The sequence below is a fragment of the Malurus melanocephalus genome, unplaced genomic scaffold (genome assembly GCF_030028575.1).
Source record: "Malurus melanocephalus ecotype Western Australia unplaced genomic scaffold, MMel_1.1 scaffold_137, whole genome shotgun sequence".
Lineage (NCBI taxonomy): Eukaryota > Metazoa > Chordata > Aves > Passeriformes > Maluridae > Malurus > Malurus melanocephalus.
In genome coordinates this window covers 1,727,051-1,744,387 of record NW_026623369.1, presented here as the reverse complement: position 1 = coordinate 1,744,387, position 17,337 = coordinate 1,727,051, and the positions used below count along the sequence as shown (strand labels likewise).

General features: G+C 40.2%; 1 protein-coding gene across 1 annotated transcript; it reads left to right on the top strand.

The window, feature by feature from the left end:
* Positions 1-8,879: 8,879 nt before the first annotated feature.
* Positions 8,880-17,337, top strand: ZNF488 (zinc finger protein 488). The gene is made up of 3 exons (XM_057371016.1): positions 8,880-9,098; positions 12,987-13,215; positions 15,167-17,337. The coding sequence occupies exons 1-3, from the start codon at positions 8,883-8,885 to the stop codon at positions 16,330-16,332; spliced, it is 1,611 nt and encodes a 536-aa protein (XP_057226999.1). The 5' UTR covers positions 8,880-8,882; the 3' UTR covers positions 16,333-17,337.

Here is a 17,337-nt window from a genome sequence, read left to right as displayed (position 1 = left end):
ATTAAATTTATGTCTTTTAGTGTATAAAGCGACACCAAAACTTAAGCTGTTCTTTGAGAATGCCTTTTTTTTTCTTTTGTATTTAAGCATTTTCCAGTATTTCAAACAAAGTAGGGCTGCCTTATGGAACTCTACAGATATATCATTTAATAGAAAAAAATAGCTTTGTAGCCATAGAAATATTAATGCAAAGTCAAAATATTTAGAATATGTTAGCTGAACATAATATAGTGAGATGAGAAAGTACAGAAATGAATTATGTGTAAGAATTGCAGATTGTACCAAAGATTTTGCAAAGGAAATTATGTGGCTAAATCCTAGTATTCACAGATGGATATTTCCATGTCTGTAATGCTATGATTTTGTTAATACAATTTTTCTGCAGCGCAGTCTTATGTTATTGATAAATACCAGCTTAAAGAACAAAGTATTTTGTTGGAAAACAAATTRTTTTAGGTAAGACCTAAATTTAATTTGCAAAATCACTTTCAATTAAAAGGTTTCTTGGCTTCACTGTAGTGTAAAATAACTTATTTATTTATTTTGCTTCCCACAAATYCCCACCTTGCATAGTGTCCTTCAGCTCTGTCACTTGGTCTTACTGAAGTTGACATCATAGTAAGTTTAGCACTAATGCAAATAAGATTAATGTTAGTTAATGCCACTTAGTASTATTGAAGAAATCTCCATAATCAGCTATGTGAAAGTAACTGGAAACTGGACTTCGTTTAAAAATGTTTCTTTTTAAATACAAATGATGAACATGCAAGATCACAAAAAATAAACAGCTGTACGTGTAGATGTATGTATAGTTGTGAATGCATGTCATGTATGTGTATATATGTGTAACTTTGTGTATCTTTGTATATATGCTTACACACCAGATGTGTAGGCTTTTCTGTCAGAAAGAAACATTTGAACAGATACTACTTTTTTTTAAAAAGCTGCCAAAATGAATAGCAGGACATTAAACAGAAGTGTTCCTTAATATATCTTCTAATTCAACCAGATAATGTCATTCTTTAAAAATTTGTGAAAAACAGACCAATGTGAATTTTATGAGGAGAGAAGACAAATATGACTGTTTCCACAAGTTACACATTTGGTTTCAGTCTGTTTGTGTTTGGTTCATTCTGTTTGTGTTTGGTTCATTCTGTTTCTGTTTGGATCATGTTGTCTGGTTGGCTGTTGTTTCTCCGTTTTCTGTGGCTACATATAGGGAATGGTGGTTTTGTCTGCATGGATGGCTGGATGAAGGAACAAATTGACAGATCTACGTGAGAACAAATGTATTAGCACAAATTGCTATGGTCAGGGTCTCTGTTTATGTGAATCAAGGATTTTGCTGAAAGTAGGTACAATCATCTGTGTGACAAGTAACTTTCTTACACTGTGTGACAGATGAAGAGTTGCCTTCTTTGTTCCCCCTCTTATGGAATAATGTTTGCTTTCTGTTCTTTTGTGGATGTCCCTTGTGAAATTCAAACTTCCTGTGATGTTTGGGGCATTAKATGAATTGCTGAATGGTGAACAATGCCAGAGCAGCAGGTGCAGAAACCAGAYCAAGTCTCTGAGGTGACCACCAGCACAGTTCAGGCCTGGAATATGAAATACTGTGAGCTCCGGACTGAAATGTATCCATACAGTGTAATGCTTGTCCAGCTGTATAAGCAGCTGAAATTACATTTATTCATAACATTTACAGTCTGATAATCCTCAATCCTGGATGAAGAATTAAAACACCCTCCCTTTATCCTACAGAAACACATTCTTTTCCTTCATCCTTTAGAAACACTGTTCTTCAGGTCTTATGCCTTGAAATCACRAGAGCAAAGTGGTAGATAAATGCACTGCTTCGTTAAATAGAACAGCTGTAAGCCAGTGAAGAGTCAGCCCTTCACACAAAAACAAAKTCTTTGAAAACCAGTAGACTAAGGAGCTGTAGTCATCGCCTCTTTATCCACAGGTGGATTGTCTGATTTATGAATGACTTGTACAACCCAGTACCATCCTACAGGATCCATTAGATCAGATGCAGTGCCAAACAGAAGCATTCATTCTGTCCCTGGGACCAACCCAACTGGAAAGGAATATTGACATTTTATGCATCATGAAGCCAAATTCCTAGATGCAKTCTGTTTGAACCATTGGAATTGCAGAAAATAAATATATCTCATCCTTTCCAATGGATGCAGCATGGTATTACTGCTGTTTATTGTWTGAAATACCAAGAGTTCTCCCAGTGCCTGCACTGCATTTCTTGTATTCAAGCACTGGAAGGGATGGAACAGAGRCCTCAGTGGCCCTGTTGTTCCTATTCTATCAGATTGAAAACTGCCAGCTAAATCAARGAAAGCTTCATGTGGAACTGGGCAGATACTGTTACATCACATATCCCAACAAGGGATTATTAACCAGGCTTTTCAGCTGTGTGGGATAGCCCATTCCTTTCCTGCCTACCACATTTCCTGCCATGGAAGAGAGTGGCGGTAGAAGCTGGAGTTCAGTGTGGAAATTCTGAAAACTATAGGGAACTTTATTGCTGAGCTGCTATTTGAGAGTCAGTGGGGCAAGRCTATGTGACTGCTGGGACTTGTACAAGTTCCAGTTATTTTCTCATCAGATTTGATGTGATGCTCAATTTCAGGCATTTTGTTCCTGGACTGCAGRTAAAGACTGGAAATTGCATCCTTGTGGTGGTCTTGGGGATGTGACTTAATCTTCATCTGCTTTGGAGAGGCARCTCTGCATGTCTGTGTGGCAGCTCCCATGCATCAGGGGAGAGTCCACTTCAACTTTCCCTATTCTCAGAGAAAATAAAAAGAAACTTGAAATTCTCTTGAAAATCTCTTGTAATTTCCATTTCCAAATGKTTCCTACATGTCACAAGATTTGTTCAAGGCAAATGTGGAGCTTGAGGTATTTGTTCATTTCCAAGCAGGCATTTTAGTTGTGTCTTCTTCCTTCTTCCACTGAAGTTTGAAAGATTGTTCATAATAAAAAGATTTGGCAGTTTCATGATTCACTAGGCTGGGTATCCAGCCAAGATATAATGATGGTTCATCAAAAGCTGTCAGCTTACATTGCATGTACTGGGGATTTCAGATGATGGAAGACAAACTGAAGACCATAGAGCCTTAAAATAGTAAGAATTGGAGAGCTGCTTCCTGAAGCTACCATGATGATACAATAACAAAATGGTGAGCACCCCATAAGCTCGGATGTCTCTAATTCACAATAAAACCTTCCTAACAGCCCAGTTTCTGAAAGCTCAAAATAGACATCATGCTCCGTACCCCAAGCTGTCCCCTGATSATTCCAGAGGATGCTAGGCTGTGAGTTTCCCTGTTTCCACTCACTATTKTTAGGTACTTGTCAGGTCAGAGTTGTGCAGCTGGTGTAAAGAAAAGTGTGATGAAAGAAAGCTGGGGAAGCCTGGAAATGAATATGGAAAACCGTATTCATGCATCAGGCTAATTTAATCCCAATTTAATTCCACTCTCTTTAGATTCAGTTCATCACTGCGGTCAATAAATTCCTCCTTGMTGCATAATTGTATTTCTTTCTGCTTCTTCCCATGTGTTTAGCTCAGGTAAGCAAGTCAGGCAGGCGTGACTGAGTCATGCCAGGAGAACAGGGGATATGTCAGATGAGCAGTACATCAAGAGCTATGAGGAACTGAGAAGAGGGGTACTCAAAATATACCCCAGCTGTAGCCCTGGACAGCAAAAAAAAAAAAAAAAAAAAAAAAAAAAAAAAAAAAAAAAAAAAAAAAGCAACAAAAACACAAAGTAAGATATTCCAGTCTCCACAGGTTTTATTATTCTTCTCTCATTTACTTTATCAGTGCTAATTGGGCTGTTCTTAATGCACGGATGGGATGTGGCTCACTGGCAGGGAAGGGACCTCTTTGGATCAGCTGCCCTCTTGCTTCTGTGTGGAATCACTGCTGTAATTCATATTTTTGACCAGTGGAAACAAGATGAAGGAGCATAGTCAAAGCTCAGAAATTCAGAATGTATGGTCTTATGTCCAACATACTCTGCTGGGGTATAATAKCTGTCTAAGGGGCTGCAAATCCCCAGATGCCTTTGTTCATCCCAGACAGGCTGGAAATGGCAGCACATTGTATCTCCAAGTGTGTTTGTACAGTTTCTTCACGTGTGTGGGATTTTCAGCAGTGAAGGTGCAAAGAAACCTCTTCATGCTCAAAAAGACCTGACCTGCATCCAAGCTGAAGCACATAAGCTCTGTCTTGCWGTAGCAGTGAGCTAAAAGTAATTACTTGTTTAGACTTTCCATGCTTTTGAAGGACTTCTCAGCTTGTAATTGAATTTAGGAAACAGGTTCTAGTTTCAGTATTTATTGTGWGCATTTTGGAATTACTTCTCTTTTAAACAAGAATTATCCATTCTTTTWTGTAATTTCCTGCCAGTTTCCTTCAGTTTTAGTTTTGATTTTTCTCTTTTGCAGTTCACAACTTAAAGGGAGAAGAAAACCTAACCTTTTCTTCTTTTCTAGAAGAAAAGCAATTGTATAAAACCCAAGGGTAGATTTCCTCACTTTTCTATGTTGTATTCCCTTGAAATTTCCTTCACATGTTAAGAATCCTCGGTTCCATATAACAGCAGAAAATAATAAATGCTGCAGACAGAACCACTCTGTCTGCATCAGCTCAATCCCTTTCTTATCTGTAGTTTATTGTGCATGACACTGCACGTCTGATCATGGATTCCTCAGACTAACAGACCTGCTATTGAAATCAGAGGCAGTTTTGGCAGTGGCCACAGGACTGCACTGGCACAAAGTCACAGGTTATGCGCTTCAGGGAAAATGCCATCGCACTTCTGAGCAGAAAGGAGTAAGTTAAAAGGTGAAGGATGTGATGGCTCCAGTGTTTAGTCTTTCTGCTTTCTTTTTTCTTTCCGTTTTGTGACATGGGAAATACAGAACTATAGTGTTTACATTAACCCCTGCTCTGGAGAAAGTCTGGAGTAGATATAAAAATGATTGGGAAGACTGTGGGATGRTACTTTCCAGGATCAAATACTTTTAATTATTTTTTATGAATAACTTCTGTGCCATTTTTTTCCAACTAGGGTAATTGCTTTGGAAGCRATATAAACTATATGCAAATTAATCTACAGTTAAAATGAAAGTAAAGGTGAAGTAGAAGAATGTACTGACATTTTTAAAAATCAAATTAATTTAAGAGAAATGGTTTTTATTATCTCCTGTTTTTGATTGTGAAGAGCTGAGTTAGCTAAGTAAGTTCTGGCTGAAAAGGTTCCCCTCTTACAAATGTGATTCATTTGTTTCCTTCACACTTGCATAGTTGATCATAATATTAAGCAGGGCTTGCCAGTGCCTTTCTGGCCACCAAGAAGCTCCAAATGMTACCACAGTTCAATATTGTTACTGTGGCAAGGAGAATCGGATCCAGGCCTCTGAAAATAGGATGCAGGCGAGTCCTTGCTCAAATTGGTCTTTCTACATTTGGGAATTTCCAGACATTTCTTAGAGGAGCTTGCAGTGACATCTGAAGGCCATACAGTAGAAAACCAGGGATCTGAAAATTCCTTTCTTTTCCTCTCTGGAAAGATGTTTTTCTCAAGAGGTGCAGGAACTATGTATACATTTTTCAGGGAGGCAGAAGTTGTAACCCTAATTAATTAATGGGATGCTATACAAATGCTGGGAAATGGGGAGAGACGRGGAGAAGGCTGTCTGCAGAGTTCCAGCTTGGGAGAACACTCAGGAAACCAAAAGGCGATTAGCAATTTGTGTGCTGCTCTGGAAGCGAGCAGGCTGGGAGCAGTGCTGTGAGCACCATCTATTTCATGTGCTTTTTGATGGAACATCCACAATTGCATAATCCATAGGGAGATGCCTGCCCATAGGTGCTTGYTCTTTGACAGATCTGTCACACTTCTCAGAAATCAAGATGCAAAATCCATCACTCAGGGACATGGTRTATGTGTATCAGATACTCTCTGGGGGATGATGAGTCCATTAAACAGCAAGTCCCTAAACTCATCCATATGAAGAATTCACATCTGTGACAGACAAARTATGGGGAGTACCCATCGTCTAACAGGTGATCTGGGTCTAATGTGCTACTAAAGCTCTATAAATATTCATTTTCTTTCAGCCTCTCAGRGACGTCTGTGGGTGATCCCAGAGGAATAGGAACTGTTTATGCAGACCTGAGTGAGAGCAGCAAGATCATSCTGTATGAGGGGGCTCATGTCTCTGGGAAGCAGTAGCACTCCCAGCACTGGCAGTTTGAGGCAAGCATATCATTGCCTGCATGATRCAGAGCAGGAGATTTGACCTTCACGATGAAGCTTATGACAGAGTTCTGTAAAGTTTGCTACATGGYAAAAGAGTGAATGAAGTCATATGTACAACAGATAGTGAATCTGTAAGAAATTCACTATTKCTTAGTGAAAGCACAACAGATTTATTGCTCCTTAAAGGAGGTAGCCAAAATGTGGAAATCAATGGCATTAAGACAAGTGCAATTAGTTGGGAGAAGTTAYGGGGAATTCTCTGTTTTGAGAATTTTCTCTCTTTACTCACTGGGAAAAATGTGAGTAATTCACATACTTCAGCCTGTCAAATAAAAATGCCAGGCATTCTACTATACCTTCTTCATTTCTCATTATGACTCAATGTGTAGATTGTTAATGAATTTCCTTTGGCTATGAAGACTGTTGGCAAAAATGTGAGATTTGCATTGAGACCAGATTTTACAATCAAATGAGCTCAGGTACTGGGTTYATGGTTTGATGTAGAATTCTCATTCAGACTCAAGTCTGAAGTTCCTGGAAACTTAAAGGAAGTTTTACCAAAAAATTTCCCAAGCATATTTGGTGTGGCTGAAGTTTTGCCTTTAGGTTATAACCARATGAAAAACATGTAGAGGTTCAAATTTACATCCAAATTGAGGGGTATTTCAGATTTATATTCTGGCCTACCTACACATCTTTTTCTAGCTCATTKCTGTTGTCTCTTTTGAGTGCTGTGGGTGGTGCTGCTGTATTTCAGATATAACCCTGACCATATCCTGTCAAACCCAGTACCTGTGGAGGCACCTGTTTGAGCAGAAGATGGCAGAGAGAATGATCCACCCCAGTGAAACGATTCCTGCCTGACAGGGCGCTCAGGAGCTGTGGTGATAAAACACAGCGACAGCACCAGGATATCCTGGTTCGCTTTGTCCTGCGACAGTGTTATGCTGAGRTGTGACACTAGATGGTGCATTCGCCAAATGATTGGAAAAGATGGATCTTCCCACTGCCCAAACCTTTTGGTGCAAAGCTGACAGTAACAATCCCATTTGCACAATACATCCTTTACAAAACTTTTCACAAAAGTCAGCCTTCCATGCAGGAGTTGAGTTCTGAGCTTCCACAGCTGCCAAGGCAGTACTTTGAGACTTTGGCCCTTATGCCTCTAGGTTTGGGGGATTTTTTTTGTCAGAGCACAGTTAACAAGTCACCTAGAAACAAGMAAACTTTAATGTCATATTGAGTTTGAGGGATGCTTCAGGTTGAAGAGAGGAGGTATGTTATCCCACTCTTTGCCTCAGTTGTCTGGTTTTGGCCTTCATCCTTCTGATGTTTACTACGTACTGAATATATGACCATGTATTTTAATATTTTTAGGGTAGGGCCTTAGACATTGCCTACAAGGAATAAATTATGCTGAATTAACTAAACTGATTGAGAAATTGATTTGGTTAAATCAGTATAACTCTCCTGAGCACTTTATACCACTTCAGTTTAAGTCATGAGTCAGTGAATAACAAGTCAATTCTCTTGTCAGAAAATGAGAAAGATTAGAAAAGATCTTCAGCCCTTCTATCTCAGTATTTATTAGGCTAAGGCCTCTTCAGGGCTTGTTGCTGTTCTCTTTAATTTTCTCTGCCTAATGGACCTGATCCAGCTCTTGATGGCATAAATGAGGGGTTTTCCATGACCTCCAGCTGGGAGCTGGAGATGGAAATATCTTTATTAGAAACCTAGAGAGGCTTAGAATGACAAATAGCTCAAGCCTGTCTCCTTGCTGCATACTGAGTTCTCAGATTGTGGCTCATATTGCAGAATTCGCCTCTGAATGAYTAATACATTATTCTACATTCAGGGCAGGAAAATTCATCCTCTAAAGACAGTAATCTCTRCTAATATTGTGCTAAGAGTATCAGTATGTGAAGAGTCATAATCCGATTTGATTTTCTTAACAACAGCTGATAACGTTTTGAGGTAGSATGAGAATAATTCTTGTCAGGAATCTCCACAAATTTGCACATCCTAGTTGGGTAGACTAAGGACTCAGGTTGTTCCTGGTTTGTAGCAGCTTAGCCAGAAACTAGGCTGATGTTGCACTCAAGTGAAAAAAGCACAGCTTTTTCAAAATTTATTTCAAAAAGTCTTGTTTTGGCTGCTGTTCTCTACCTTTCTGTTTCTSTACCTCTCTGTTTGGCTTCTTTCTCTACCTTTATTCACAATTCTAAAAACTAGTAGTAAAAAAAAGGGATATCTGAGAATAGGCTTAACAAGAATATGCTGAGTTCTATTCACTRAAAATGTTGCTTATTTTTCCCAAAGCTTCTTATTCCTGTCTGTAGAGAGTAGCAGTTGAAGTCTGCCTATTCCAGGAAGAGTAATTCACTTGTTTACAAACAAAAGGTTTTGGTTTAGTGCAAAGTAATCTTTTTGAATTGAATGTTAATAAAGCTGAAAACTCTGTAACCAACAATGTCCTGGCATGCTYTTACAATTCGCCTATAGCTCCTGGAAGTCTTTGTGTTTTAAGTAGTGATGCCATCTTCCATCTCTATGCCGAATGTGATTTCTTGTGTTTTTTACAGGTTTATAATGGAACTTACATCTTTGCCTAAATTCCTTTGGACAAGTGACAACAAGCTTCTGCATCACCATTTTCCAGACATACTGGCTACTGTTCATACCACACAAGACATCCCTGAAGAAGTTGTTTTTGGACCATGCATTCTCCAGAACACCCTGCTGGACACTGTGGCTTTCATTGCTCTCAAGTGTTCCGATAGACGGAACATCCACTATGTATTTAAGGTATGAGTAAACTGTGTTTAATGTTAGTCCTATCGAAAAGAGTCACACCATCCCTGAGAAGGGTAYTTTACAAGGGGTAGGGTTTTGTTTTGTTCAGCACAAGTAACAGCTCCTTCAAAGAGAAGTAGCCAGTATGTTTTTGATTTATGAGCTCAAGACTGGAAAGAACTAATGAAAAGCTGTTTCCTTTGCCTGAAGAGTACAAAGTCCCACTTCTGTGCTGATGATTGATGATCAGCTTCAGATCCAACTGGAATAGGAGGGAAGAGGGACAAATAGTTTGGTAACCTCTAGTTCAGGTTATGTCCTTTACAAACGACAAAGGGGGTTTATCAATAGGAGTGACAGTCCTGTGAAAACAGAAGGGGAAGACTGTGTCATTGCATTGATTCATGCAGGTAGTACATTTGCAGCATTTATTTACCACTAACGCAGTGTGCTCAGTTATCCTTAAAAGTGAAACCACGGTGGCAGACAGTGAGTCCACACAATCTTCAGGCAGCCACAACTAAACTGCTCTTAGTACATGGACCTCCTAAAGTTACCTTGGATATGGATGTCTGTATTACAGCTACACTTTTCAATCACTCTTGGGAAGGCAGAAATCTAGGATTGTGATGGCCTGTTAACTCTCCAGCTCTAGTTCCCCCAATTTTTTTGTTMCACAGCCACTGTTTATTACAACATTTTCATTTGGGCATATTTCTCATGCTGATCTCTTACCCTTATTTTCTGGGTCTTGGAGGGCCTTTCAGTCAGCATTGGTCTAGGTAATGACAGGAGTGTTTTTCAATGTGAGGAAAGCCMATTTCACACATTCTATGGCATGGATGGATCTGGTAGAGATCCAGGTTTACCTGAGATTTCTGTGCTCTGGAGGACAGAAACCCCAGAGTGTATGTGTAATATAGAAGATACAGTTGTTGGGAGATAGCTGTTCTACACTTCTGCTTTAAAGAAACTAAGAAAGAAGAAGAAGCTTCAGGGTTTACCTGACTGTTTTGAGTATCTGGCACAAGTTTGCTTTCTTGGACAGTGTTATTAGTACTCCAGGAGGCCGACAAACTCTTTGGAGAGAGACCTGTCCTGAAATGAGGCTTTATTTTTGGAATATTTCTGTATTTCTCCTGGGAGTTTTGAATTACTGTAGAGAGAACCTCAAAGGTTTTCTACATAGGAAGAGCCCTCCAGAGGGATGGCTTTAGTGTTTTTCTACACTTGAGCTAAGTAATTGCTATGCAGCAATGAAATTGGATGCCTGAGTTGGCTCAGATCTCTGTCTTTTGGCAGTAAATACATGAAATTCTGTGCAAGTAGCTGTTTTCAGATGCAATCGGTAGTCCCATATCCTGTTAACTACTCATAATTAAAAGTAAACCTTCCAGGAATCAGGAACTACCACTAAGCACTGAACTCTGTGTGTAGTAATTAATTTRGCATTCAATCATGATACCACATTGCCATAGTGGCACTGAAGTGCAAAACAAGAATTGGGTTTTGCTATGCTGGCTATAGCCCAAACAGAATACACACAAGGATAATTTGGCCAGGTGGATTCATTGCAACTGAGATTTTTGTTCACCATWGCTCGTCAGCACTCCTGCAAGACTTTGGGGAATATTATTTCTAACAAGGGTTTCATCTTGGWCTTTTTTTGCTTAGACCAAAGGGGGACTCCATAATTTTTTTCCTCATTTTATTGGAGACCTTAATTTGAGCCCCTTGGCCCAGTTTGTATGCTTGRGCAAAGAAGATGCCTTGGCAGCCATTGGTAGTTCTTTCCAGCTCTCTGCCCCTTACAGTTTCTTGTGGGTTTCAAGGAAGAGTCTTATTTTCTCTCTTCTCCTCTAGCATCTCCTAAGGGAGCCATGCTGCCTYCATAGCCCAGCTGTGAGTGAGACATTGGGCTGTGAAGCCCTTGCCACATACATGGTTGCAAAGGATCCACGTGAGTGGTAGACATCTCCAGAATAGGGTGGATTTGTTATGCTTACAGTGTCTCTAACACATGGAAAAACGAAAACTGGTTCATGCTTCTAGTTGGCAGCACCCAGATCTTACGTCTGCTACTCCTCCTCACCTACATTAAGCTCACTGAGCTTATTCCCTGCAGTCCTGGTTCCTGGAGGAGCTGTGCTCCCTTTGACTTTGCTTAAAGCACTGGGTGGTTGCTCAATATTTCTGAAACACAGCAACTAAAATATGACAGCCTCTGTCATAGCTATTAGTTACAGCCACTGTGTGGGGGTGGGTGTTCTTGTGTCGCTGTCAGACACTTGTATTTCTCAATCATTGTTAATTACCATGGCATTTAGGGAGAACCAGTTACAGGGCATGCTAATTTTATTTTCTCTTACACTAATTAGCTCTTATCCTAATGGTCTCTTAATGTTTCATTCTTGTATCCAAGCTACTAATGTGATCAAACTCTTCATGGTAGGTAATAGTCAGTTAAAACCAGAGAAATAATTAGCCAAAGTACTGTTTGTGATACCAAACACCAATGAATGGCTGCCCTGCAATTAGTGGAAAACAAAGAGCTATACATTGCTTGGGGTGAAATTTAGATCACACTTGTCATTAGACATTTTTCACATTCAGACTTCTTCCTTTCTAAACAATGACTTAGTGCTTCAAAAATTTGTTGAGGCTTTTTATGCATGTAAATGTTGCCCTTGATCGCCCTGTGTTTCTGCCTTCAAGCCATGAAAATCTTGCCCATCTTTCAAATGTTGCAGAGGACACAGATCTGCTACGGTAAACACTAAAGAAAAACCTGTAAAGAAATAATTCATTCCCTGTTCGGTGCAATAAAGTAACTAAGATTGGAGTCACGCACTGAATGAGGAAGACAAAGCCAAATGTTTTGTACTTATATCATTTCATAGTCAATCTGTGACTAAATGACTCAGAAGTCCTGTGGAGTAAAGATTGTATGTGACTTTGGACTATGCTGTAATATATACACACAGAACGGAAATTTAATTTGAGCATTAGACTTAATATTATTTTTTTAACTTCTTACCTCCTGCCCTTACAACCTGAGAAATGTTTTTTAACTTAATTGTTTTGGTATTTCTGAATGCACATGAATTGAAAGTAAATCAACCCCTTGCAATTCGGATAAATTACTTAAAAAAAATACTGATGGGGTTTATCTCTTTAAATACCTTGAAATGAATTTAATTAATCTAGCAAAGGTTAAAAAAGGAACATCTAATCTTATTTCTAATAAAGGAAAGAGATAATATAAGTGCTTCTTAGTTATTAAAATCTGTATTTTATGTAATCTAGCCAAACAGATATGCAGATGTCTGCTTGGGGTATTGAATCAAATAATCATGTTTTTCCTACATTTCCTGATCCATATCCTCTCATGTCAGTGAAAAACAACATGCAGCTGTCCTGAGTGTATATTTACTCTCAGTTTCACAGTGCACTGATCCAGGGGTCTGCACATCTCTCACYCCTMGCTGSCAGCACTTGCACAATTCCTGACTCRTATCCCATTTTCCCATGGGATTGAGACCCCTTCTAAGAGAGGATCCCATGTCCTGTGTGATCCACACCTGGCACAGTCCCATGRGACAGTCTGCATAGGACAGGACTAGAGACTGGCCAACACATCAGGCCTGGCACTGCCAGGGGAGGTTATACCTGAGCATGGGTRTCTCCTTCTCCCTCCCCTGCAGCTGTATTCCCTGAGCTCTCAGCCCTCACACTGGGGCAGCCTTTGGATTTGGTGACACTGGCAGATCTACTGGGCTCATAGCTTTGTCATGCTTCCTCAGTGTGAGGCAGAAAACAGGCTTTGTTCTTGAATTGGATGAAAATCTTGCTTTGGGCCTCAAKACCTGTAACTTCCCTTCTTTGTGTCCTGTCTTACAGGTAGATGTGACATCTGTGCACAGTCCCACAGGACTGCCTTGGATGAGACTCGTACAAGCAGCTGCCAATAGCAAGGAGCAGAACTTGGAAGCTTACTTAGAAAACAGTCAGTTATATTATCGTTCTACCAGGAAAATCAATAAAAATGAAGAACTGCTTGTCTGGTATGATGAGGAGCTTTCCAGCCTCTTGGGTTTCAATGAGATAAAAGCTCAGAGTCCCCAGAGTGGTAAGTACCAAATTGCTGACTGCCAGGGTCACTGAGGACAGAAGTGAGTCTTCATCTTCTTTAGTATGTGATTGTCTTCTAATACAAAATCTGTCTAAATCCTTAGCTGGTCAGCTAAGAGAAGGGACATTCTGCTTTGGAGTTTGAGCTGAAGGCACAAAGTGAGAACAAGCTTGCAGCTTTTAATGCCATTCTCACTGGTACTTTCTAGCAGAGGATGGTACAMTAGGGATTCATGCTGAAATTTTTGAGCTATGCAGTGGAAATCTATGCACTTGTATCACTTGGAATCMTAAAAGTCTAAATTATCAATTGGAAATAGGCCTTTTTTCGCCTGATTGAGAAATCAGGTATAGACTAGTGTTCAGTATTAATCTTGAATTAAAAGAGCAGGGCTTTAAAAATACCTAACACACCTAGYGGTACTGCATGCAGCAGAGAGTGCCTATTTAGTGTGGGACACYGTGGAAACAAGGAAAAGGGCAAGCTTTCATTTCTGAGATGTTGCTGGAAATTCATTGCTCAAAAAGAAATTGACCTGGATGTTGTTATGAAACTAAAAATTCAGATTGCAGAGATACCAAACAGGTCAGTCAGGTCCATGCCAAGTCTGACTCGAGCTGTCATTTGCTCCAAACATTATCTAGTTAGACTGGAACAAAACCCTTCTTGCATTCTCTTTAGCTGATTTAAACWAAACTTAGATAGACTGGTTAGTAAAGCTGTAGGTTGGTAAAGATATGAGTTAGCAAGTTTGCATTGTGATGTGCTTGTCTGTAAATTAATATTAAATTAGTATAGGCACATTCGTAGCAGGACTGACTGAATCATTCCAGCTGGTTTCAGTGTATTCTGTAGGCTCACAATGCCAGCCCTTGGGATTTACCAGGGAAAAGTTTTACTTGCAGAAGAAACACTATATCTATACTCAAGACCTCACTCTCGCAGGTTTAATGTTCCACCCATTTCAGCAGCGTTATTTTCTGACAAAAAGTTCAGCTTCTGTAATTTGTAAAGTGATTGAAGATGTGCTGAGCCCCAGATTAGGAATTTGTAGTTCCACCCAACCAATTTATGAACTTTCACTATATATCCCAGGCCTCAGGTGCTATCTGTCATCACTTGCATTAAAACTACTGTGTTGTGGAATAACGTAGCATGGGTATAGTTCACAAAGGTTAAGATGTACCATATTTGTGCGGGTTGCTGATTATGTATCATCTATTCACGGGCAATCAGTCATCCCAATGAAGCAGAGATGCAGCAGGTCTGAAGACCAGAAGGAAATTGTTCCTCATTCCTCCTGCCCATCACTGGCATTGTTTTAGTTTGAACATCATTTTCTGAGCTACAGACATCTGTGCCTTAAGGCGTGTAACAGCTTGCCAAATGAGCATGAGTAAGGGCTCCAGGCATTAAGGTCAGATGAGTTTTGAATAGTATTAAACGTCCAGAAAAACTTCTAATAATAGATGGTCATGTCAAAATCTTTGAATCCAGGTCTAAAACTTATTAATGCTTGGATACATAGCATTTAACATTCATCCTGAATTAAAACCGGTGACTTAGTTAAGAAATTTAGACCCAAATCTGGGTTTAGACTTCAAATCATTATAAATTCTAAATGGTTTTATCTAGATCATGGTGTACTGGMCATTTTATGTACTTTTATGTAATATAATTACATTTTATGTAATAAAATCTGGGCTTGAGAGTCTAAATGAAATCATTTCTGCCAGTAGCACAGAAGCATGGAAGCAAATAAGAGTGAACCATTTTGCATAGGAGGAAGGGACCTGATTCTGCACTGGCATTAGCTTTACCATGTGTAACCTTGTATGACACAAGGGGTGTTTCTGGCTTTTTGTTTGTGTCAGTAAGAGGATTGAGATCTGCATCCATCCGTGAGTGCATCTTTGCAAAACTCATCATTTGTTGTCTGTTTCTGCAGAGTTGAGATGCCAAGAATGCGACCGAGTCTTTAAATGTGAGCATTCCTATCTGTCCCATGTCCGCTTCCTCTGTGTCCCAGAGAAGAGCACTCTGCTATGGAGAAACTTCCAGAACCCTAAAACCGAAAAGAACAACCTAGCTGAGCAGGCCACGAATTTCCACAGTCTGGCAAGGGACCTAGAAGTYAAAATGGCAGCTTGTAAAGATGATGCACATGGTCTTACTGGAGAAAGGAGAGCAAAATCTGAAGAGGCTGAGAACAGGAGCAGGAAAACAGTGTTGCTGGAGAAAACTAATAATTTGTCTAAGGAACGTAACTGGGGGGGCAAGGAAGAGGTTATGGGAGAGCATACATCGGCTGGTTCTTTCTGGAAGCTTAGYTCAGGGAGGCAGTCAGCTAGGAAGGATGCTTTTGAGCAGAAGCAGAGTGCTTTCACTGAGGTCAGGAGAATGAAAGAGAAGCTGAGGAATGAGAGACTGCAGGAACCAGAAGAGGAGGATGGCACAGTCCCACTTGGTAAAGAGCAGGTATCAAAGGAAGTGTTGCTGAACTCCTCTGGTAGTGCATTCTCCTTTGTCTGGCCCACCAGAGCTCGAGGAGAACAGAAGAGTGCTTTCAGCAAACCCAGTAAGTGTGTGACAGAAAGAGCTGCAGTAAATTCTTCTCATCCCATGAGTGAGTCAGCAAGGAGCCTGGGGGAGCTGTCTGGCCTTATTGCCACCGCAGACATCATGTGCTGCAGCACTCTTCTCAATTCCAAGTTCTTTGTCAGTGATTTGTGTAATGCTCAGATGCTGCAGACAAGCGTCACTCGGAGCAATGTTTTCCCRTATACCTCAGAACCGTGGCCCAAACAAGCAGGAGGGCAGTTACAAAACACAACCACCACTTCTTCCTCCTCCTCCTCCTCTTCCTTGACTCTTCTTCCCCCCACTTTCACATCCTTTGGAGTGGCTGCCCAGAACTGGTGTGCCAAATGCAACCTGTCCTTTCGCATGACATCTGATTTAGTGTTCCACATGCGGTCGCATCACAAAAAAGAGTACTCCTCAAGTGAATCCCAGTGCAAGAGGAGACGAGAGGAGAAGCTGACGTGTCCCATTTGCCATGAGTAYTTCCGAGAACGCCATCATTTATCCCGGCACATGACTTCTCATAATTAGAGCTGTGCAGACAGATGTCACCAAGTACCCGGGCAGGCTGGATGAAGAAGGGAATGATAGTTCACTTATATCCATTTCTTTTTGAGTTTACATTAATTTCTTCCAGGAAATCGCTGTTTACAATAATTTATAGTAGGTGCTTTGCAAAAAAATATAAAATGTTTACAAGAGTCTGAGTGGGTTGTACGTTTTGAAAGCTCAGCCTAGCCCTTGTCAACCTATTTTTGAGGAAATAAAATAGTGAAATGGATCCACATGCAGTGTTAATTTGCAGCATAGGGAACAAAATTAAAGTGTTGCAAACGGAGTTTTCTTTGCTTATATTTGATTTGCTGGTGTCTGTGCAGTATAATGTAAATGCAGAAATAACAACCACCTCATTGMATGAGGAGCATTTAAGCACTCAAAAACCCAGAGTTCATATGCTGAAAGAAAAGAAGTTACTATTTCTAGCAGCATTGGTGGTCTTACTCCTTCATGTTAGCTCAGTCAGCTATCTTACCAAATCTGTGAGTTAAAAACTGACATCCTGCCATCTCCTCGGTTTTGAAAGGGACCTGAAGTTAAGCCTGTCTGAAATCTATGATTGTCAACAACTAAGCAGCAGGCTGCCAGAGAGGGTGGGACTTACAAAGCAGAATATCTGAGTTCTGTTCCAGGCTCTGTGCTTTGCAAATACCTTCTACACAGTGAAATCAACCTAGGCCTGTATCAAAATGTGACCTGTTGTCAGTCTTATTGTTTAGATAGGAAACAAATATTCTATGATCCATGTGACTTTAGTAGGAGTACAGATTTGATGGGAGTGGAGTTTAGCCTGTGGTTTTCAGGTTTTGGATATACCAAAGGAAGCAGCCAGGGTATCTGAGTTGTAATTAGCTACTAAAAGAATCTGCACATACTAAGCCCTGTTCTAATAACTGCTAGAAGAGGAATGGCCTTCCCAAAATGACACAGGCGTACATGAATTGCACTGCATTAGACCAGCTTGTTTGTCCTCTGGTT